Source organism: Chelmon rostratus, chromosome 17, assembly GCF_017976325.1.
Source record: "Chelmon rostratus isolate fCheRos1 chromosome 17, fCheRos1.pri, whole genome shotgun sequence".
Classification (NCBI taxonomy): Eukaryota; Metazoa; Chordata; class Actinopteri; order Chaetodontiformes; family Chaetodontidae; genus Chelmon; species Chelmon rostratus.
This window is the reverse complement of record NC_055674.1, coordinates 2,753,273-2,777,637: the sequence shown is the minus strand read 5'-3', so window position 1 is coordinate 2,777,637 and position 24,365 is coordinate 2,753,273. Positions and strand designations below refer to the sequence as shown.

Below are 24,365 nucleotides of genomic sequence, written 5' to 3'. Positions count from 1 at the left end.
CTCATCATATTAGTGTGTGGGAGCAAGTGTGAAAAGCAGCTTGTCATCTTAAAAATACATCAGATCATCTGTTAATATCAAGCAGTAATGCAGAGTCAAACAGCAAAAAATCAAAGCTTAAAACTTTTTTTATATGAGAATTTTATATGAGAGTAAATTACTTCAAATGTGCTTATTATGTTTATTTTACCTACTGGTGAAAATCAAATCAGTTTTTCTTGATTTCATATTATTTTCAAACGTAATGAGAACGGCACTGTTGTTATATGAAGACCATGACATAAGGGAGATTTTAAAGAAATATTTTGGTCAAATTTCTGATCATTCTTGATTTTAGAGGAGAGGTTGTTTTTTTTCCAAGTGACTCTTTGAGTAAATGTTGTTGCACAGGTGTTTCTCCATTGACTCTGGTCGATGTCTGACTGTCGTCACTGTCCTTCAAATTCAAAATTACCAAATGTGGAGAAACATGGTGACTTTGACAATTTGGAAAACCCCAGAATACTCTGGAAATGGTGACATTAATATATTTAAATATTAATACGATGAACAATTAAAGGGGAAAAGTGTAAAAAATTGATGTTGCTGATTTGTTTTTTTTAATCTCCAGATGACGGTAATGTTTATCATGTGGATGATTCCGTCTATAGGAAAAGAAAAGTAAAGAAGGTCAAATTAAGAAAAAAGGGTCAGTACAGTAAGGGGTGTAATAGACATGGAAGTTGTAAATCCATTATTTCATGCCTTTTTAAGGCTAATTAGTCAATATTATAGACCCTAAATAAAAACTAAAACAAACACGTAGATACCACACACTATGGACTATCTAAAGTTTCTTCAGACAACACATGCTCTTGTTTCTTCTTTGGCTCTCTTGTTCATTTTAGTAAATTAACTAATAAATGAATTCATCTTTGATTAAATACACATAAAGTACATAACATTACTGCTTTAAATGTGACTTAACCACATGAAATCACACAAATTCTGCCAGAGGCTAGCTAGGCTTATTAGCTTTTAGCCGGACTGTTTACCTGGTCTTATTTCTTTTTCTTCATTATGATATGATTCAGCTTATGCCTTATTTATGTGGTATAAAAACTCAACTACGAAGATCAAAAAACTGACTTTTCAATTACAGGAAACGAGAAAAAGTGGGTGAATCAGCATTGACTAAGGCTATCTCACCAGCTAGCCTTAACCAGCTGGATGGCTAGATATAAACTTTGGAGTTTTTTTTAAACTTTCATTTTGTAGTACTCATTCGTACTGCATTTCCTCTGCTTTAATTTACAGCCTTTTTTATGTGGTATAAAAACTCAGTTACTAACATGCTGATGTGTCAGTCAGTTTTTAAAGCAAGACGAATTTTGTGAGTTAGCTTTGGCTAAGGCTATCGCACCAGCTAGCCTGGGAGAGCAGTCTGTGAATTCCAGTTCTAGCAAATTTTGAATGTTTTCTTTTTCAAAAATTACACATTTCTATTGCAAATGAACAGATCCTGGACTTAACTCACTTTTGTCCAAATACGTAGTTCCTGCATTTTGACTTTGCAGCACTTCTTCTGGATTCTTTCTTTTGAGTGTCCTGCATTAATTTACTGCATATGCTCTCTGTGTAATCTGTATACTGTCATGTTCTCAGAATATATAAGTCATGTTCTCATATAAATATTTTTGCGAGGAAACCAAGCCTAAATGTGACTGAGTAGCTCTCCAGCCTGACTGGGAACGTTTGTCCCTGCCGATCCACTTAGTGTCCTGCTTCGGTGCAGACAACAACCTGTCAGCTCCTCCAGCGCCGCCCGTCCTCCTTTTTGTACTTCCTCCTCAGCTGGAGGTTACCTTCAGCATTAGTGCGTAACCCTCCTCTGCTGTAAGTCACACATGCAGCACAGTAACTCGAAACCTGCTTCACAAGGATTTCTACAAATGCCATGAACATACCAGCTGCTGCTGATTACTGCACCGCTGACACGAGTGAAAAAGGTGGATTTTGACGTGGTCCACTTGAACTCACAGGCTCTTGTATCATGGCCAAATGTCAGGCTTGTTATTCAGCTTTTCATCTGATGTCTTGTTTTTCAGCTGAGACGATGGTAATGTGATTTTTACGGTTGAACTGGTGAGTGACTGCAGTGTTAATGAGCAGATTCTCATTATCAGCTGTGTGCTTGTTTTTAGTTGTATCACAGTGTGATAGCAGCACCTCAAAGTAACCATGCTGCTTTCTCTGGCTTTTTATGTCTTTATTAGACAGCTGAGGACAGACAGGAGAGGGGATGACATGAATCAATGGGCTGGCCCCTGAGGTGAGGACTCAGCCTCAGTATATGATACCTGCCCTCCAGGTGAGCTACTGGGACGCCCACAACCAGGTTATGAACTTTTCTTCATGTGTCTGTATTTTTATCACTAAATAGCTACAGATGTCATAATGTTATTCCCTCCGGTGAGCAAATATATCTTTTATTATCAATCACATCAGACTTCATTGTCAAATCTTAAATATCTCTGCTTTCTGTTGTCAGCTGATAAAAAAGATACTTGACAGATTCAGGATGTAAATGTGGGTGAAAAAATAAAACAGCTTCTCGTGGGAGGGAAAGTTTAGATTTTATGGTCTTTATTTGTTCAAGAGACTAAACAATGTTTAAGGAATAATGTTGAATATCGATAAAGTTGCGATCAATTTTTATTGCAGGCATCAAAACTAATGGCGACTTATTTTTGTAACAGAAGGAAGAAATATTCCAAATTAAAAAACATATACAAAGCAGCTTTTTTAAAATAATGTGGCTGTCTGTGCACATTTGTTTCCTTCATTATTATTGATTAAATAATTAACATCTTTTACAAAGCAGATCGGGTGAGTTTCTGGGTAATTTATTATTTCATCACTGCCTGAAATCTGGATGCCTTTTGAATATGTGATGATATTCAGCCTGCAGGGACGATTACAGTCGGATTTATTCATATCATTAATTTCCCACAACGTTCAGAAACATTTGGCAGTGCTTGACGGGCACAAAGGCTTTCACAAAAGCATTTTTCTGTGTCTTAGTGAGAATGAGGTTTTAGTCCAGGTCAGTGCATAAATAACTGCCGCGTCGACACTATTCCTGGAACATGTCGAGCTGTCACTGTTTACTTTGCTGGGTGTCGACTGATCCCAGGATTAACAACACAGAATGGTGACCGGATGCTGCATGCATGCAAGAAACTTTCATTTGAACATTTTAAAAACTGTCAAACTCTGACTCGTCAGTCTGTCCTTACACAGACAAAGACGGTGACAAAGCTTATTAATTTAAATCCATGCTAGTAGTATGGATCTATGGGTTGCAATGTCTGTCTGTCTGTCTGTAGGTGAGTTGTTTGATTTTGTACAGGCGTCACATGTTCCCCAGAGGATGAATCCAAATGACTTGATCTAGCGCCACCAGCAGGTAGAGTGTCCAATTGTTATTATTTCGGTTTATGACTAAATCTTTTCATATCCTTGAAATTCCCATTAGCCTCAGCAGTACTTTGTTTTTAGTAAATGCTAACATGCTGACATGCTAACATAAGATAGCGTCAGCTATCTTCAGCATGTTAGCACTGTCGCTGTGAGCATGCTGATGTTAGCATTTAGCTCAATGCACCACTGTGCCTCAGTGCATTTTCACAGAGCCGCTAACTTGACTGTAAAAGTTTTGTTTATTTTTGTATCTTCATGTTATCTGTTCATATTAAAGGTGCTGCACTAAAACAAAGGCAAGAGTTGTAGCAGTGTAATAACTTGATGGATACGACGCTACATGTGTGTGATTGAAGTGTTTTAGCAGGTAAACAGCAGGTCCAGTGATTGTCTGTCACTTCCTCAAATGTGGAGGACTCATATGAGACAGATTTAAAAGAGAAGCAGCGGAGGACGACACATGAAGACATTTTAGTCCAGAGTACATGTTAGCATCGAAAACACTCCTATCCTACATTTCCCATAATGCAAATAGTTGCACCTTTTCTTAGACCTTCTGTGCCTGATAGATGACTATTTCATATCCGCAGTTAAAGACTTGTAGTCCACGAGCTTAATCCAAGAGAGTAACTATGATGACATTTGTAGCATGTGCACACAAGCAAGGCAGTATTAATTGTTGGACGGGTTCAGAAGATCTAAGTTCAGCTCTAGGAGTGGAGAGAAGAAGAGACTTTGACATCATCAGGGTGATTTTCACCTTTGCAAAGCCTCTGAGGACAGTAAACAAGTCCTCAGGCTGAGTGGTCCTGTCAGTGGAGTGCTGCTTTAATGTAAGAATGTGACGTCATTTAGCCAAACATCAGCTCTATAACATTTTATCTGACTGGAAGGTACGTTTTTAACATTTTTACTGATCAAATATTTTGTCCAAAACCCAGTTACTGTCCAAACCACAAATCTTCAAATTTCAGTTTCAGGTGTTTGTTCACACTGCAGGTTGTGAAGACGTTTTGGAGATACATGGTTTTCACAGTGACGACTGGCATTTTGTACCAGCACAAATTTCTATTCCCCTTTCCCAAAGTCACGGCTCTTTGCTCGTAATTTATTCAACTGGGATTCTGCGATATCGGCTCGTTCCTCCGCCTCCTCCAGTTCGTGTTGCACCTTCCGAAATTTAGCCAAATGCACGCTGGTTTGCTCCTCCTGCGTGTCACAGGAAACAGTATGGAGAGGGAGTTTTTTAGGTACACATCAAGGGGACATGTCACACAGTATTCATGTATTTTTACTCACCGCCTCCTCGCACTGCCGCTTATATGCTTTGACTTTCAGTTGCAGTTTGTTGACCAAATCCTGGAGTCTCGCCACGTTCTTCTTCTCCTCCTCACCCTAAAACGTTGGAGGGATTCCGCTCACATCTCATTTTTGCACATTTCCTGTTCAGATTCCAGCAGTTGAACCTCACAGAGACACTCAGTTATATAACAGGATGTAGCCTTTACCTGATAAGTGAGCTCTTTAATTTTCCTCTCATATTTCCGCACGCCTTTCATAGCCTCACCGCTTCGCTTCTGTTCCGCCTCCAATTCGTTTTCCAGCTCACGAACCTGAAAAACACGCTGAGTTTTAATCACTATTTTTCTCCATGGAATGATTTTGTCCTTGTTTGATTCATACCCTGGTTTCCAGCTTCTGAAGCTCTTTCTTCCCTCCTTTCAGAGCCATCTGCTCGGCCTCATCCAGGCGCTGCTGCAGGTCTTTCACTGTGACCTCCAGGTTCTTCTTCATCCTCTCCAAGTGAGCGCTGGTGTCCTGCTCTTTCTTCAGCTCCTCGGCCATCATGGCGGCCTGTATGCAAATGTGAACTCGCTGTGAAATTTAATCTGCACGACCAAAGACCTCAAAGTCCGGCTGGTCCTCATTGAAATGGCTCTGCAGTGAACTGGATGAAAGCGGGGAGACTTACATCCATGATGGCTTTTTTGGCCTTCTCATCTGCATTCCTCGCCTCCTGGACAGTGTCCTCCATCTCTGACTGCAGCTGAGCTAAGTCTGCCTCTGTCTTCTTTTTAGTGTTTATGAGGCTGGTGTTCTGATCATTTAAACAGGACACATTCGTTACAACTGTGAGCAAATACTGAAAACAATCTACAACAAGTCTGTTTGGTTTTCGGACTTTCTCTCAAATACAACTGTTTGTTTAATTGTCATAACGCAAAGAAAGTTTAATAATCTATGTTTAATTAAAGCAGTGTTCCAGTTATTATCAGGATGATTAGTAGGTTTTTAGTTTATCCCATTTTTGTGTTTGCACATGCAACTTAACCTAACACTAAAATAACCTATTAAGCTTTGTCCCAGTGTTTAGAAGATGGAAACCAGCATACAAATAAACACAAGATTCCTTTCTTTGTACATAAAGACACTGTGTCATTTTGTGCTGTTGCAGCATGTTTTACGGATTATTTACATCAAAGATCTGAACACAGTTCCGATCACATTCTGATCTTGATGTATTTACACTTTGCATTAACATGCAAATACCGGCTGCAAATTGAGTCTGAGCCACAAATAAATGACAATTAGCAGTTTTGCTATAAATAATCTGTATTGCTATAAATAAGTCGGACATTCTGAGTGGAAGTAAGTGTAAATTAGCCGTTGTGCAGAGCCCTGTCCTGCCGTGTCCTGCTCGTACTCTGCAGTCCTGCTCAGTCTTGACCTGTCCTCCCGTGTCCCGTCCTGCATGTCGTCTCCTCACCTGAGAGTGCAGCAGTTGAATCCTCTCACTGACGTCGATCAGTTCCTGCTCGGCCAGCTTGCGACTCCTCTCAGATTGCTCCAGCGCCGTCGTCATCTCCTCGTTCTCGGCCATCATCAGGTTGTTGCGGCGCTCTGTGATGGCCAGCTGTTCCTTTAAGTCCTCTTGACTGTGGAGTGCTTCATCCAGATGGACCTGGGTGTCCTGGGACAGGAGGTTTGGATCTTAAAACCCAATACATTGGTCTAACACTAAAGCTCTTTGAGCAGCTCATCAACAAACCTTCAGCTGAGTCTGCAGGTTCCTCAGCTGTTTGGTGGCCTCGGCTGCCTGCCGGTTGGCGTGACCCAGCTGGATCTCCATCTCGTTCAGATCTCCCTCCATCTTTTTCTTCGTCCGGATGGCGTCGTTTCTGCTGCGTGTCTCGGCGTCCAGCGCGTTCTGCAGAGTGTCCACGGTTCTCTGGTGGTTCCTCTTGAGCTGGTCGATCTCTTCGTCTTTCTCCGCCACCTTTCTGTCCACTTCTGACTTGATCTGGTTCAGCTCCAGTTGAAGGTGCAGGATTTTGGCCTCCTCGTGTTCCAGGGAAGACTACAGAGAGAGGAACAAACACTTGTGGTTGTGGTCGTTTTGGTGAGGGACTGCAGTATGACGGAATATGACGGAGGACAAACCTCGACTTCCTCTAGAGCTGCCTGGGTGTCCCTCCTCTCCTGCTCAGCTTGCTTTGCAGCTTTCTCCAACTCATGGATAGTTTTAGCAGATTGTCCAACTTGCTCGGTGATATCTGTGATCTCCTCTGAAAACGTAAAGCAAAGTCAAAAACAAACTACAACTTTTCACCACCAAATAGATGATTTCTAGCAGAATTCTTACGCTGGAGGTTTTTATTCTCTCTTTTCATGGTCTCCAGATGATCCAGAGCCTCTTCGTATGAATTCTTCAGCTTGAAGAGTTCTGTGCTTAGCCCTCTAGTCTCTCTCTGGGAGACTTCCAGCTCTGATTGACTCTCCTCATATTTCTGTTTCCATTCAGCCAGAATCTAATAGAGGAGGAAGCAGCACATGTAATCAGTGCAGCCTCAAAAAGATTTAAATGAGAAGCCTCAACACGATTTCTGAAGAGAGATGAACTAAAGAAGACGGCGACACCTTGTCAAAGTTCCTCTGCTTCTTGTCCAAGGCGGCGCTGGCTGCATTTGATCTTTCCAGCTCCACCATGAGATCCTCCACCTCAGCCTGCAGCCGCTGCTTGGTTTTCTCCAGAGATGCACATTTCACATTAGCTGCCTCTGTCATTTCCTCAGACTCCTGCAGCCGCTGGGCCAGCTTCTTCCTTTCAACCAAAGATGAATTGTGTCAAAGTGTAAGCAACCCACCAAGCATTGACTTGAAAAACGTGCTCTTACTTTGCCTCCTCGAGCTCTTCGGTGCGCTGGATGGCGTCCGTCTCGTATTTGGTTCTCCACTGAGCCACGTCGCTGTTGGCCTTGGACAGGCAGCGCTGCAGCTCGGCTTTGGCCTCCTGCTCCTCCTCGTACTGCTCTCTGAGCAGCTCGCAGTCGTGTCGAGCTGACTGCACACTGTGAGCCAGGGCGTTTTTGGCCTGGAAAAACAGAAGCAGATACAGCAACAGTTTATTGGCCACTTATGTGACTTTCTTAGCGAGTGCGCGAGTTACATCAGTGGTCCAACCTGGGAGAAACACGCCCCGTTCTGGATGAAGCAGTTCCAGATCCACCGTTTAAGATGTGTGCATACACCAATGTACCAAACTACATCCACCAACTATCACTGCAAAGACGGAAGAGTGCATCTACTCATGATGAGTTTGATTAATTGATTAATGGACGAGTTGTTGCAGTTGTCTGAAATAATAATGAGCATTTGAAGTCACAGATTATATGCTGTGTACAATTTACTACCATAACTTCACAGGATTTCTGGGTATTCACTACTGTAAATAAAAAAAAAACAACTTTCAAACTGCTCAAATTTCCAAAGTTCAGACTATAAACAAAGACAGGCTATATGAGACTCCTTCAGACCTTAATTTCTTCATCCAATAGTCTCTTCAGCTCTTCGATTTGATGACTCCCGGCAGATTTGGCTCTGTTCAGCTGGGACAGACTGATCTCCTTCTCGTCCAGCAGACGTGTGAGTTCACCTTTTTAGGATAAAGACACAAATGAATTTATCTGCCCATCTCAATCACTCCCTTGCGTCTTTTTAAATAAATTTACATTCAGAATCGTACCGTTTTCTGTTTGCAGACGAGCGCTCAGTGTAGTGTAATCACTCAGAGACCTCTGGGCTTCGTCTGCTTTGGTCTTGTATTCATTCATTTGGTCTTCGAGGCTTCTGCAGAGCTTCTCCAGATTAGCCTGAAACATTTCGCATCGGTTATCACGAGCGAAATAAACCGATTATGAAAAGAAAGCATCGTTCGGCGTGCATTCGTCTTTCACCTTGCTTTTCAGAACACTCTCCATGCTGGTTGCCATATCGTCGATTTCCATCTTCAGCTCGCTTTTCTCCTTCTCCAGTTTCTGCTTGACTCGTTGAATGTTGTCCATCTGATCGCTGAGTTCGGCGACACTGTCGGCCTGCTTCTTGCGCAGAGTTGCGGCGATGGATTCGTGCTGCAGGGTGGACTCTTCCAGATCGCGACGCAGCCTCTGAAACTCGGCGTCGCGCTTCTTGTTCAGCTCGGCCTGAGCGGCGGTGGCTCCTCCGGCCTCCTCCAGCCTCTCGCTGATCTCCTCCAGCTCTCTGGACAGGTCGGACCTCTGCTTCTCCACCTTGGCTCGAGCCGAGCGCTCCGCCTCCATTTCCTCCTCCAGCTCTTCAATGCGAGCCTGCAGTAAAATATGGGTTTTTAGCATAACAAAGAAAATGTATTTTAATAGGTCAACTATTGTTATAAATCATACCTGAAGCTCTTTTATTCTCTTTTGTAGTTGTGTACTGAGGGCTTGCTCATCCTCCATTTTGCTCTGCAGGTGGCTTATTTCAAAGTCCTTTCTGAAAAGAGTTCATTCTTTTCTTATCAGCAAAGAAAACATTTACTCTCCATATTTATATATATATATATATATATATATAGCTAACATTAGCCACCATATACTACCAGTCACAAAAGGCTGTAGCAGAGGAGGAATTTATTCATTTTTCTTCTTCTCCTTTCTGAAGCTGACAAAATATGCCTACCAACACCTCTTTAGCTCATTAATTAACATCTTACATCTTACATGGTTTGTTCAATCATAACAAAAACCAAAGTGTAAAGACAACAATTTGTGCCATTTTAAGAGGGTTTATCTGCCAGACTGTTAGGACTGTTGTCTCTTGTTGCAACAACCGGAGACTAAATCTTCAGTGGTAATTATTAAACCTAACTGTAGCCGCCTTGTGTTTCAGGATATATGGATGCTGCATATTCCATCAACTTACTTTTTCAGTCTTTCTTCCATTTGCTGTCTTTCATTCTCCAGGTCCATGATGGTTTCCTGGGACAGCTTCAGATCCCCCTCCAGTTTTCTTCTGGATCTCTCCAAGTCTGCACGCACCTTCTTCTCCTGCTCCAGGGATCCCTCCAGCTGCAACATGTCAACCAATGACACCAGAGCATGGAGATGATGCGAATTGTCTTGCTGATCCAATACAAAGAGAATTATTTTGATGTTCCTCACTTACGTCATCGACCTGCTGCTCCAACTTGATTTTCGTCTTCATTAAACAGTTGACTTTGTCCTCCTCAGCCTGGAGGTCATCCAGCGTCTGCTGGTGCACCTCCTGCAGAGCTCTGATCTCCTTTGAAGACTTCATCAGATTCTCCTCCAGCGTAGTAAGCTCCTCTACCAAATTCTTAACCTAAACAGAGAAGCACTTTTTAGACTTAGTGTATTAATACTCAAACCAAAGGCAGTCTGAAAGGTGTGACATGATGAAAGTCCTCCGAGGCACCTTGTTTTCTGTGGCATATTTCTCCTTCTCCACTTTGGCGATGGTGAGTTCCAGGTCGTCGATGTCTCTTTTCAGCTCCGAACATTCGTCCTCCAGCTTCCTCTTCTTAGCAGTGATTTCGGCGTTGATCTCCTCCTCTTCCTCCATCCTCTCTGAGAACTCTTTTGCTTTGGCCTCCAGCTGGATCTTGCTCTTTATCAAGCCTTCGCACCTCTCCTCAGCATCGCACAGGTTCTCCCTCTCCTTCAGAGCAGGGACACCACGGTGCATTTTAGCGGTGCAGTAAAGTTGTTATTGCTTCTTATTGTTATTTATTAGCATCATTGTTAGTAAGTTAAAGAATTAATAATAATTTCCATGCAGTTATTTTTAATATGCATCTATTTCTAATTTAATACTTACTTTCTTTTTTGATCAAATATCTGCTAAACAAACGACATTGCTATCACACTAAACTAAGACAATGAAAATGGTAAATTATACCTATTTTATTTACAGTGTAAAATGTCAATAAGTGTAATTTTCTCTTTTTTTTTTTGCATTTTCATTTGATTGTTTAATTAACTAGTTTAATATTGATTAACTTCATTATCTCACAGGGGATTTGGTGGCCGCGAAAATTTTAATTTCTCATCTGCCAATAAGATAAGTTGCACGTATCTTATTTTAAAAAGTTTATTTTTCAACTCTTTTTGTTTGAAATACTTTTATATTGGACTGTATTTTGCAGACATGCATAAAATATATATATATATAAATATATAGAAAGTTTCTTAGTAATTATTATTATTATTATTATTATTAGTTATCATTAGCAGTTGATTTAACAGCCTCTTCCTGCTCTACATTCTGTTTTCACTTGGTTGAGTTTCACTCCTGCTGTGTGCAGTTTCCCTGCCGGGATCAATGACACTTCCTCTTATCTTACATTAGTATTGATTATGTAGTTGCTGAATTTCAGAAAAAGAAAAAAAGGCTTTTCTTTCCTAATCTCTTTATCGGACAGAATGAAATCAATACAAACAGACCACTTTGTTCTTCTCGGGGTGTTTACATACCGCTTGGATTTGAAGGTAAAGGTCATTTTTCTCCTGCACGAGCACAACCATTTTCTCCTCCAGCTCCTTCCTCCTGGCCTCCGACTTTGCAAACTCCTCTTTGAGTCGTGAGAACTCCTCTTTCATGGTCTGCATCTCCTTCTCGGCCTCCGCACTGCGCAACAGAGGCTTTATCTTGAAGAAGAGCCTCATCCAAGGCCAGTTCTTCACATTCATGAATGAGCGGATGTTGTACTGGATGATGAAAATGGACTCTCTATGGAGTGAAAAAGCAAAATTAGAATTGTCTCGTATATGCATCTATGATGCAGGTATACTGTTAACAATGTTCTCCTTAGTTGATAGCACGCTAACTTTTGCTGATTATCCAGCAACTGCTGATGGAAGTTAGCTAGAAGCTAAATCTGGTATGATACATTTCTTCTCTTTGTTTGAGATTTTAGATTATGATGCTAATGCTAACATCAGCGTGTTTACACACTCACAAAAACAACATGCTAATGCAGATATAATGTTTACCATGTCAACATCTTAGTTTAGCTTGTTAGCATTCTAACACCTGCTAATTGTCCAGTGACTGTTGACGGAAATTAGCTAGCAGCTAAATCTGGTGCAATACATTTCATCTCTTTGTTTGAGATTAATGTTTTTTGTACATTGTCCCTGACAAATACATGTAACCCCCCACCACCACCACTAAAACAAAGGTAATATTAGCATTAAACAAAAAGCACAGATGATGCTAATGCTAACGTCAGCATGTTTACACACTCTTTACACACTCACACTGATGGAGGCAGTACCGTGTTCACCATCTTAGTTTAGCTTGTTAGCATGTGAACATTTGCCAATTATCACTGGACACATTGGAGGGCTACTATTTGGTCATAAACTGAACTGCGGGACATCAAAACTTTGACCTGCTGGAGGCGCTAGAGGAAAAATCAGTAGCAGGAGATCATGACTGTTTGTGCACAATTTCATGTTTTCAATTTGATGCTAGCATGCCAAAAAATACCTATTTTATGGGAAGTTCAGCGAATTTTCCAAAGCTATTAACCTCCAAATTTAATGAATATGTGATACAAGTTATAAGATATGTTTTGCTGTGTTACTGTAACGTGACCCAGTTGTAAAGTTCCCTGTAATCCCTAAATTTCTCTGATATTTCTCATGTTGTTCGCTGAGATTTGTTAGAAATTCCACATGTATTCATCAAACTAAAGCTGCGACTCTGTATATGAGAGAAAGTGATAAGTCGGAGACCTTTTCTTCGTCATCTCCTTGAGCCTCAGCCTGGTGACGTAACCTCTGGCCACAGCCTGGATTCGAGTCATCAGCACGGCCAGTCGTTCATCTCTCATCTCCTCCAGGAGGCCCAGGAGGCCGGCTTTGAAAAACACCTGCGAGAAGATAAAACGCGGGAGGAAATTCATTTATTGTCATTTATGCTGCTTTGGACAGAGCGAACACTATTTCCTGATTATTTTAGACAGACATGGATAATGTGGTCTTGATGGGAATTTAAAACAGTGCAGACTGAATCACTTAAGGTGGTTTAGCAGCTAATATATGGAGCTCATGGAGTCTCTTGAGTCCATTAGGCCTTTAAATGAATGAATTAATCAAATTAATTTACTTGTCATATTATGGAACGATCCAATTTGTAATATCACAGCGTATGGTTTTACTGTTTTACTGTAAGTAGCTGGACTCTGACGCTGAAGCTCTAACAAGTGTACATACAGAAGCAAACAAATACCTTCGTGTATCCAAATCTGTACTGAGCATGGTCCACATCAATGGAGGACAGCAGTTTCTCTGAGGCTTTCTTGCTGTCAATAAACTGTCCCTCAGGGATGGCGCTGGCGTTCAGAATCCTGTATCTGTCTCAGAGATGGTTGAGGTTCAGACCTGGGTGACTTTCAGTGTTTTGTCCTCTGTGTGTGTGTGTGTGTGTGTGTGGAGTATCACCTCTGCCTGAAGTCTCCATACAGGATCCTGCTTGGGAATCCCTTTCTGCAGATCCTGATACCCTCCAGCACGCCGTTACAGCGCAGCTGGTGAAGGACCAGATGGTGGTCCATGGACCCTACGTGGACAGACATTTGTTTTAACAGGAACAGGAACAGTTCAGCATTTAGGAAAATACGTTTATTAGAGGTTAGAGGAGAACACTACTCTCATGTCTGTACGGTGAATATGTAGCATATGAGGCAGCATCTGGTTAGCTTAGCTTAGCATAACGACAGAAAAACAGCTAACCTGGTTCCATATAAAAGGTAACAAAATCCACCTACCTGCACCTCTACAGCTCACTAATTAACTGGATAAATCTCCATTGATCAAAAACAAAGGAGATCGATCGATCTCCTCATCGTCTCTGTTTAACTCAGGTTCTCTTTGGCGTCTTCTTACCTGGTGTCTTGGTTTCATTGGGGATGATACATCTTACAAAGTGTGGATGCGTGGACCTGAGGTTGGCCATCAGTTTATTCAGGTTTTCCTGCAGGAGATTCACAGATTATAGTCTATTAACATGCAATTAGTCTTGATTCTTGAATAGTTTGTTAGTTATATTCAGGGAGGTGGGCCTGATGCATGAGGACATCAGCTGAGGTCAGGAGTCAAACATAAAGCTGTTCAGGGATGTTGGCACAACTAGGGACACAAAGGGTGTCTGTATTTAACAGTTTACATTTAAACGTAATTTAAAGTTGCACATGGTGGAACTTTAAAAGGCATATGTAGCCTCAGTGTGCTTAAATTTGACCATTTCTTAATTTAAGCCAATAAAAGTGATTGACATTAATCAATTCAAATGTTTCCAGAATTAATTCATTGCAGAGCAAACTCTAGACCATCATGTAAAGAAACTGTTTTAAATGAATTTTCTTTACAAAAATATGAACAGATGTTTATTGATGCAGCTCAATGTTATTTAGACATATTTCTATTTACATTAATATTCATCTGTTCATTGTTTTGCATGTCTTGTATCATGTGCCTCTGTATTGCATGTTTTAAATAGTACCTGACAGAGCAGTTTCATGGTGTTCTGTATGACATTTTTTATTGATATCTCTGTTTTTAGGACGTCTTTGTGACAACTATCATCTCTGGGGGACTGCACATGAAAAACAGTCCCTTGGGTAGTGATCGAGCATTGACAGCAAAGTTTATTAATGTTCACTGTCCTTGTTAAATAAATCAACACAAATAAACCAAATCACACGTGAATTAAAAATGAAAACCTTCATAGAAAATCTTTTCTGGTCTCTTCAAAATGATCTCTTGGTCTGTGCATGAATACCAGTGAGAAACCACATGACCACACCGACACCAAATAAACTCGTCAATGTAATCCCATCATGATCTAATTATTGGTTATTACCCTGAAAAGTGCAGAAACTGTCTGGAAAGATGAGCCTTTTTTCTTGGAACTTTTCTTACTTCCATCAGCAGCTGCAGCAGAAACACAAGAGAATAAAATAAGTCGTAAACTCTGCAGTTCACATAGTGTCACTGTTCTGTGTCTGTGGTCAGTGAACTCACCGTCAGCAGTCGCATATGTGGCGAAGAGCTGAGAGAGCAGCTTAAGGGAAGCTTTTTGGTAAAGCTGCACCACAGTGTCGTTCAGCGGGTCTTTGTTTTTTTCCAGCCAGCCGCTGATGTTGTAGTCCACGGTGCCGGCGTAATGCATGAGTGAGAAGTGGGCTTCTGCCTTTCCTTTGCTGGGTTTGGGCTTCTGAAAGATGCTGTTCTTCCCCAGGTGTTGGTCGTACAGCTTGTTCTTGAAGGAGCCGTCAGTCGCCTTCGGAAACATGCACTCCTCTTCGAGAATGGAGAAAATGCCCATCGGCTGCAGGAAAGAAAGCTGATTAGTGTTTTACATGTGTGCATCTACCGCTGCTGTGAATGTTTGTGTTTCTAAAAAGACGATGAACCTTTTCAATGAGCTCAATGCAGGCTGCCAGGTCCATGCCGAAGTCAATGAACTCCCACGCTATTCCTTCCTTCTTGTATTCTTCTTGCTCCAGCACAAACATGTGGTGGTTGAAGAACTGTTGCAGCTTCTCGTTTGTGAAGTTGATGCACAGCTGCTCCAAACTGTTCATCTGTAAACAACACAGATTCAACACATACACACATTCTCGGAGAGCTTTTGTCGTATTTCATACAGGTGATTTACCTCAAAGATCTCAAACCCTGCGATGTCCAGCACGCCGATGAAATGCTGCCGTGGCAGTTTGGTGTCGAGCTGCTGGTTGATCCTGGTGACCATCCACAGGAAGAGCTTCTCATACACGGCCTTCGACAGCGCTCCCATGGCGTTGTTCACCTGCACTCAAACACAATCTCTTAACTGAATGTTCAATCAGACTGAACGTGGTGAACACACGCTTTCAGGTGCAGAAACATGTGAGCTGTACCTGCTGTGGAGTTTGACCTTTGGTGACATACTCGTTCCCAACCTTCACTCGGGGATAACACAGAGCTTTCAGCAAATCGGAAGAGTTCAGACCCATGAGGTAGGCCACTTTGTCTGCCACTGTGGGATATAAATCACACGTGGACGCGTAAAGCAAACGCCAAGCATCAGAAGTTTTGGTTTCGAGTCGCAGGAACAGCTCAGCTGGCTCACCCTCCGTGCCGTCGGGCTCCGCCTGCTCCTCCCGCTGCTTCTGCTTGAACTTCATGTTCCCGTTGTGCATCACAGCTCCAGTCAGCTTGTAGATGCCCACCTTCTCCTCCGCGTTAAACCCCAGGATGTCGATGGCGCTCTGAGGAGCAGCCACAGATGTTAAAGCACTGTGATGACTATTTTACTTTATCAATTTTACAATACTGTCGTTTAGAAACTTAAGGCTGAGTTTAATTAGCGGAACCCCCACTGACGTGACTCTTATACCCCCTGTAGATATCACACGTTACATTAAGTCTCCAGCTGTGGCTCAATGTGTCACATGCACATTTTCTTCCATTATTATTATTATCTCTGCATCTCAGTCAGTATTTTGCATATTCCATCCTCTTGTTTCTATAGAGACTGTGATATATTTTATATATCATGATTCTTGACTTACATTCATCACTCTCTGTCACAGTCAACAGAAATCCCTTCACATTGTAAATTTCATTGAATACATTATTTATTTCTTCATCATTCTGTGTATATATTGTTTATTGTTTTATTTTATATTTTTGCTGCTTAACTTATTGTTCATTTTTTTGTTATGGTTTAACATGATTGTTCTAATGATCAATCAAACTGTCATCAAATAAAACTAATAATTTTTCCTGCATCTTCAAAATCATGAAATATATCCACATCATTAACTGTATGGTTTCTGCACATTTGTGTATATGTACAGTAGATGCATCTGAGGCGAGTGCACTCACATCTGTGGCCATGAGCTCCTCAGTATCATTGATGCTGAGCACAGTGATCTCACCCTGGCTGATGAACGGGTAGTCATACGGATTGGTGGTTATCAGCAGCATCTCTGAAATCAAATTGTATTGATTTGTCTCTGCAGCAGCTACTGGAAGTGTGAGCGTGCAGCATTAGTATACAAATGAGAGCAGATTCACACTAGTTTAAAGTATATTTACCGATTAGGTCAGGCTTCTTGTTTGACATGATCTGATAGAAGATGTGGTAGCTCCTCTCTGCCGGCAGCTGAAACGTCACTCTGGATTTTTCCAGAAGGTCTAATTATAAATATAAATATGAGCAGAGATAAAATATATATATCAACACTTTGAGAAGCAGAGGAATATAAATGACACTGATTTATGAAAACTTACACGTTTCAATATCAGCTGATGCCAACTTCCCCTTTGTTCCAAAGTGGATGCGGATGAATTTTCCCTGGAAAAGTTTTTCAGCTGTTATTTAAGTTTGTCAAACGAGAACGACTCCTGTCTCTCATTGTCTCTCTGTTGGACTGACTCACAAATTTATAATTATAATAACAATAATAATTATAACATTTATTTGTATCGTACCTTTCATGCAAGAATTACAGCTCAAAGTGCTTTACAACAAAGAAATCCAAAGAAATGCAGCGTTTATCATACTTATTATATTATATATTATGCAATATTGCTACAAAGCATACTGTACTATATATATTATATTACTAAATTTTACTTTGTTATATTTTGTGTCCCATACTATATTATATTATATTATTTATTACTACATCATAAATCTATATTAATACAGACAAACACAAAGTATAATTACTTAATCATATTATATATTATTCTGGTGTTTGCTGTTATAGTAGATGGGCTCATATTACTACATATTATATATATAATAGTTTTTTTGACTATTTATCTGTACTTGTTTCTAATCTTGTGCTGCTGCGACACTTGAATTTTATTTCTGGGGTTCAATAAAGCCTCATCTTATCAAATCTTATCTTATCCTATATTTTATTTTCTTATATTTGGAAAATGACTGAATATATATATTTTTTTTTACCTCAAGCTCACGAGTTAATTATCTTGTTCCATCACTGTAGCAAAGTTGTTTTCTTATGTTAAGAGATTGATTTCCTCATTACCAACAGGTGACATGCTTATAATTAATTAGAATGATCAATAATAATGGCCACTCTCAGCTTCCGTACTGAACTCACAAATCGAGAGGAGTTGTCGTTCCTCACGGTCTTGGCGTTCCCGAAAGCTTCCAGCAGAGGGTTGGCCTGGATGATTTGATCCTCCAGGGTCCCCTGTAACATATTAATGTGTGTGTAAAGTTGCATCACGAGGTTTCATATCTAATCGATAAGACTGTTAGAAGGTTTGATGAGCGGACTGAACCTGCATTCTGCCGGCAGGCTGCTCTTTCTTGCTCGAGTCTCCGAATGATGCAATTGTTGCAAAGTACTGGATGACTCGCTTTGTGTTGACCGTCTTCCCGGCGCCAGATTCTCCGCTGACGAAAGCACAGCGTGAGATGAGTGAATGGAAACAACGAACCCTGAGCATCGTTTGGTAAACAGCACAAAGAAGCCACACTTACGTGATCAGGATAGACTGGTTCTCTCGATCTGTTCAATAAAAGAAACCAAACGCACGTTTATTTCATGCATGTTTCAGCTGCATTTGAGGAGTCAGTAACTGCAGTTATCATATGTGACCTCTTTACAGTAAACTTTCATGATAACTTTCCTTCTGATGACTGTAGTTTTTTAGTTTTAGTCCAATTTCTGTCAAAAACGTAAGACAATCTGGTTTAGTTCTTGTCAGGAGAAAAAATCTTTAAATGTTTTTGTCACAGTGTTATATTATTACGCTTTTAAAATATTAGTCTTATTACATAACGTTTTCATGACTAAATAAGCAATAATCAAAGTTCAGAAAGAAACGAGGCAAGAGTTAAATCAGCCAATCACAAGTGTCAACACAATTTGATTCAGATGTTGCTAAATCCTGATTGGTGCATGGCAATTAATGACATCACTACACAGAGCCACGCCCACCAGCTGCAGGCAGTTGCAATAATAAGAAGGCATTAATGCATCAGTAATAAATATTACTCTGCTACAGGCCATTCTGCATCATGACTACTTTTACTTCTGGTACTTTGCTGCTACTTTTGCTTTTTTTATACTGAAGTTAAAGATCTGAGTACTTCTTCCACCACTGAGTAGTATGACGGGACCAGACCTGTGAGCATGAACTGGTAAGCGTTGTCAGAGATGGAGAAGATGTGTGGTGGCGCCTCCTGACGTTTCTTCCCACGGTACCCAGCCACCACCTCCGGGTTGTAGACCGGAAGCCACTTGTAAGGGTTCACGGTCACACAGAAGAGTCCAGAGTAGGTCTGCGGACACATGATGAAGACATTATGAATCAAGCTGTAGCACGTACTGACACGAAATGAAACTGTTGGTTAAACTGTGCTGATTATCTGTGGTCACATAGATCATCCAGGCGGCGTAGCGCTCTTTGAGGTTGAAGAGCACGGCCGGTTCGTGGAGGTGTGTCAGCAGGGCCATGTCCTCGATCTTGTCAAACTTAGGAGGGTTCATCGGGCGAATGTCATCCAGGTGCACTGTGACGACCTGGTGAGTGAATTCAAAAAGGTGCAGTGACTTGAACGACAGATGAAAGATACGAGATGCTTTGATTCTCTATAAAATGCGCCCACCTTTCCGTCCTCAGTCTCCACGGTGACTTTGGAGCCGTCCTGGCTTTTGATTTTCCCCTTCACGTACTCCTGCTTGGCGTCGGGCACAAAGACAGCAGCTTTGGCGTCAAACACCACGTTCTGCGCTGCGATTCTCTCCCGCTCTGATTTGCGGAGGTACGGGGCAGCCACCCCAAATATTTCCATCTCGGCGTCACTCATCGTAGCAGAAGCTGTGTGAGCGGGACAAACGGCATGTAGTCGGGAATAATACAGATTCCCGAACAGATGCTGGTCAGGATGAAAAACGCCGTAGCATCATACTTACCAGAGAGCTGCAGGCCAAACAGAAATGCTCAAATGTTTGAGAGTCTCGTTTCAGAAGAACATCACAGACATCACTCACTCTAACGAGACTTTAACAGCTTTTATAAGCGATGCTCGCGCCTGTTTCATGGCGGCTTCCTCGCCTATATTTGGACATCTGGCTTCCACGCCACTTTGGAAAAGTCAAGTATGCCAATTTTGTATTTCGAACTGTCTATGTATAGCTGTATTGTGTCACTTTTAAACGGTTTCAACTGTGATCCTTCAGACTGTCCATTAAAAAGCAATGAACGCTAAGGACGACAGCTTAGAGGGCTTACAGTCCCGACACGGCGGCCCTCATTTTCTGGGATCAGGGAAGATTAGGTCCGTTAGGGTGTCGCTGAAATTCTTGCATTGGCTGTCTGGAGAGCAGAGCTGCCCACACACGACTGTTTGGGTTTGTGTTGGGAGGGTTGACGGGCAACATTTAGCACATTCCAGACAGAGGCCTGTCTCTATTAACCCACATTTATTAAAGATGCTTCTTAAGGTATTTGTCATTAAATATGTTTTTATGCAGAATTATTATTATATTCATCAGTGTTTGTAAAGTCTGACTTGTGATAAGTCATATTTCTTTATTTCATTTTGTGTCTTTTGTGTGCTCATAATTTTATATTTCTTTGCTGTATTATTTGTAAAGTCATTAATGCAACATGCGCTTGTACTTTAAATGACGTATCTGATTATTTGTGCTTTTCTGCGTCTCGTCTGTCGTGTATTTCCTCGTTTGGGATTTGTTTGATCGTCAGATGAAAATTAGCCATTTGGTTAAATCCATCACATTTACATCACAATAAATTAATGTGCTTTAGTTTGTTAAATAATGAAGTAAAGTAAGTGCAGCCAATCAACAGAAAGTCAGACATGCTAATTGTTTTAAACACTTAAGATGAAATGAGTTTTTAGAATATGACCAGTAGGGGGCAGTGGTGAACTCAGGTTAGCCATGTCGCTCTGCCGCAAACCACTTGTCTGGACTGAAATCTCTTTAGCATTAGCACTAAACCCCACTGAGCTACTAGCATAGCTGAAGACTGAACTGTACATCAAAAGTCCGTCAGTTTGGGTTCATTGTTTGTAAAGAAATTATAAAGTAACGGCCAATCAGCAAATTTCTGACACAAGTCTGAAACTAAAATTCTGGTTTCATTTGTTTTGTGCATTTTACTGTTTTATGGATGTTATGTTGAAGTCTGTGTGCATTTGATGTTTAGCCAGAGCTGCAATGAACTGATCCACAGAAAACTGCAAAACTATTTTGGAAGTTAGAGACTTTTCACTTTGCTTTTCCACCTCAGAAAAGACTTCCTGCTGTCCAGCCTCAGTCTCCACACTGACCATTTTTCCCACCAGGCATAAAGACACCAGTTTTGTCGTCAAACATCACGTTTTTCGTGACTGCGCTTCTCTCCCGCTCTGGTTTGCGGAGGTACGGGGCAACAACCCCACTCACATAGTTCAAAATCCCTCTTGAATTCTAAAGCCACATCCCAGCTAACAAGGTTAACGACAAATCCACCATCACGCCACAGATCCATTCAGAATCCTTTGAGTGGGTTTCCATTAATGTGTCTCAATCACCAAAGTCAACATAGCACAAGTATGTGCTTTTAAGCTCTGCGTATGTTTACTGGAAGCTTCGCTTATTGTGTTTCATCTTCCCCCACATCAGACTGAGCGAGCAGTGTGTTTATTTTCCTCCTGAGAGTGAGTTTTTTTTCCTTTGGGTTGACATTAAGAGGTAATTTAAGCTTGAAATCTCAGATGCACTTTAATGTTTCTGCTGTTAAAAACTACTTTAACTGGAGCGGAGGAGTCATGTGCCAAATACTGACCAAATCCTCGCAAACTGGAGTCCATGCAAAGGTTATACTTAAAACAAGACTGATTTAATATTTTACACAAATGGACAACAGAGTGTGGAAACTAGGAACACAGTATTTGCAACGAATGGATGGGAAACACGTTGGTTTTAAAGACAAGCTGCCAGTATTCTTCTTCAGATCTGTGTGCATGATGGTTGAATAGCTTCGGAAAACTGTATCTGTTCCCACATTCGCTCCCACTTCACGCTACGATCGCTGCACAGGTGAGAAAGGAGTTAGAGGTTAAGCCTCGTCTGCTCAGAACAACTATTAAAACACATCATACAAACCAGTTCTGCTCGAGCCTAAAGACCTTTGTGTTGCATTATGGGAAGTGCAGGATCCACTGCCTTTGGAACTAAAAATCAGGGTATCTCGGCTTTTTCTGCTTTTAATTATCTCTTGTAAGTCCTCCAACTTCATGTTAGTACAATTCTGAAGGACACCTTGAAGAAACTTGGTCTCAACATGACATTGATTGCTATTATTGCCTTCCATCTTCCCCTTTCTTATCGCAATGCCTTATTGTCAAGCCTCAATCAAACCATATCTTCATCATCCCTCCAGCACTGATGTCTCTGCAGCTTTAAAGCCCTTTGCTTCTTCTTTTGTCAGTTCTATGACATTTATTGATGTGGACTTCTAGTCACTGTTCAAGCATTAATCTACTTTTGCACGAGGAAAACTACCTTGCCTTCCTTTTTTCAAGAAAACACAGACACAAATTAGCCTGCCGGACAGAGAATCAACGAATTTCACCACTCCGAGCAGAGGAAGTGATGTGGTTTTCCAGAGGCTGTATGATATGGGCACTCTGTCTGGCAGTGCATCACAGACGGTCTAATTGGTGCTGATTTAATAGCCTCTTAATGTCACTTGAAGGTCTGGCAACAGCTGCGATTATAATTGGCTCTGGGTAGACAAGCGCAGGCCGGGCAGGCAGACCAGCGCTGGGGCTTACTGTACACCGACCCCTCTGTCACGTCTCGACACGGCAGCGAATAAGTGTGTGTGGAGGTTTCACTGCGAGGAGGCCGCGAGACGTGAATCCAAGGGTCATGACAAGAAAGAGAAGCAGCAAAGAGAAAATCCCCATCAGCTGGTTGTGTGGGAGAGAGGCCGATGCCTCATCCCGGGGGAAAATAGATCTGACGACGGGTGCATCTGCACGGGATTAGAGGGTCAACGGGAGAGACGGGGACCGGCCTGGGAGTAAAGCTACCGCAAAGCACACACAGGATAAATGTCTCAAAAAGCACATCCAAAAAGATGGAAAACATCAAATCAGCTCAGGTTTCTCAAAGTCAAACAACACGATGGGACTGTTCTCACTCAAAGGCCACTTTCCCAGACAGATTAAATCCACTGAGAACAGAGGCAACAACCGTGAGGGGTAGAGCTGAACTACATTTGGACTGACAGCATGATTGATCGGCCCACAGGCCGGCTGATTGTGGGAGGCGTCGGTGGAGCCTGAAGGCCTCGCAGATCAATCGTGCTGTCAAAACGCAGTGCAGTTCTTCCAGTTTATGCCTCATGTAAAAATGTACCGGTGAAGAAGCTGCGACTTAAACGTGTTTTATATGAGAAGTAAAATATAAGTTATCGACAATAAATTCCCGCCCACACTGTTCATGCGGCACATTTTCTATCTCCATTGCTGTTGAGCAGTTACTTTGTGAGAGAAATGTACGATCCACCATGTTCTGCCAACAGCAAGTGATAAAAAGAAGCTCACATCACTGATGCTAAACTTAACAGTACACTTGAAGACTTGAAAAATAACTTAATTCCTCCTCTTTCAGATGAAAAGTTAAAACTGTGCTGCTACAGTCTGGTCTGTGGTCTACTAGCTTATGGTGGCTAATGTTAGCGAAGGTTAGCAAGTGTAACAGACTCATTCAGATTTACAGGTCTTCTCTACTTACACAATTGTTATCAAGTGTTTTAGCATTTACCATTATCCCATAATTGTAGCCACAATAGCTACCTTTTAGCAACCGTTACGTTAGCTTGCTAGTTTCAGGTTAATCCGATACGTTGCAGTAGCAAACTAGCAGCCTTTTCAGCCTTAATTCTTATCATTTTACACTTTAGTGTTTGTAAGGATTAAACAAACGGGACAGAACATGTTAATTAGGGCGCTTTAGAGGTGGGTGGTTCATTACCTTTGGGAAGAGAGGCTAGGCTAACGCTAGCTGTTTCAAGTCTTTTAGTTAAGATAAACAAAGCTGCTCCTGGCTGTAGCTTCATATTACAGCAATAATATGAAATTGGTATCAAACTTCTCATGTAATTCTTTACAAGAAAGTGAATTCACAAATGTTTTTCCATTATTTCTGTAATTTTTTCTGTCATCTCCTCAGAATCACAGTTTGTGTGGAATTAGAAAACAGCTAACGGCTATCAGAAAGCCAAGTTTAAGTTCTTACTCTTGGTTTAATGTCTCTGTCTTGAAGCGTTTGTTTATATCACCATCACTTTAAAAGAAACCATGAATGCAAAGGTCTTTGTGCTGTTTCGAGTGACATACAAAGGAAACGAACAGACTAAAGGCTCAGGAGAGACACTGAACAGGCTTTTTTTTAAAAAATAATTTATCAATCCAGAAATCAATCTGTTCCATTTTGAGAGCTCCATGTGACGGCGGTCAGAGCTGAAAGGAATGAGCGAGCTGTCTGGCTGCGGAGAGCTGAACAACTGCTGTGTTTGCTTTTCTAATCCGAT

The 24,365-nt window shown here is 41.4% G+C and overlaps 1 protein-coding gene across 3 annotated transcripts; it reads right to left on the bottom strand.

Annotated features, from left to right (window-relative positions):
* Positions 1 to 4,387: 4,387 nt before the first annotated feature.
* Positions 4,388 to 19,623, bottom strand: LOC121621486 (myosin-1B-like). 3 transcript variants are annotated; one of them, XM_041957975.1, is made up of 38 exons: positions 19,423 to 19,623; positions 19,193 to 19,336; positions 18,939 to 19,095; positions 18,292 to 18,319; positions 18,090 to 18,204; positions 17,906 to 17,998; positions 17,064 to 17,127; positions 16,869 to 16,967; positions 16,656 to 16,759; positions 15,898 to 16,036; positions 15,686 to 15,804; positions 15,445 to 15,594; positions 15,200 to 15,370; positions 14,803 to 15,114; positions 14,647 to 14,721; positions 13,671 to 13,758; positions 13,227 to 13,344; positions 13,015 to 13,138; positions 12,519 to 12,655; positions 11,253 to 11,508; positions 10,195 to 10,437; positions 9,925 to 10,101; positions 9,682 to 9,827; positions 9,162 to 9,252; positions 8,697 to 9,086; positions 8,486 to 8,612; positions 8,277 to 8,395; positions 7,638 to 7,834; positions 7,381 to 7,564; positions 7,106 to 7,271; positions 6,904 to 7,028; positions 6,512 to 6,820; positions 6,230 to 6,433; positions 5,435 to 5,560; positions 5,146 to 5,316; positions 4,971 to 5,075; positions 4,762 to 4,857; positions 4,388 to 4,671 (listed from the first exon to the last, which is right to left on the bottom strand). In XM_041957975.1, the coding sequence occupies exons 1-38, from the start codon at positions 19,621 to 19,623 to the stop codon at positions 4,531 to 4,533; spliced, it is 5,811 nt and encodes a 1,936-aa protein (XP_041813909.1). In that variant the 3' UTR covers positions 4,388 to 4,530. The 3 variants fall into 3 exon arrangements, with proteins under 3 accessions (XP_041813909.1, XP_041813908.1, XP_041813910.1); XM_041957974.1 differs by having other exon boundaries at positions 14,647 to 14,717; positions 14,808 to 15,114; XM_041957976.1 differs by having other exon boundaries at positions 14,647 to 14,717; positions 14,808 to 15,114; positions 19,193 to 19,326; positions 19,419 to 19,614.
* Positions 19,624 to 24,365: the final 4,742 nt, after the last annotated feature.

Excerpts from the sequence above, each read along its gene's own strand:
- LOC121621486 (XM_041957975.1), bottom strand. The coding sequence starts at position 19,623 with ATGAGTGACGCCGAGATGGAAATATTTGGGGTGGCTGCCCCGTACCTC. Across the intron at positions 7,565-7,637 it reads GAAGAGCTCGAGGAGGCAAA|GAAGAAGCTGGCCCAGCGGC; the intron begins GTAAGAGCACGT and ends TTTGGTTGAAAG. Across the intron at positions 5,317-5,434 it reads CCAAAAAAGCCATCATGGAT|GCCGCCATGATGGCCGAGGA; the intron begins GTAAGTCTCCCC and ends ATTTGCATACAG.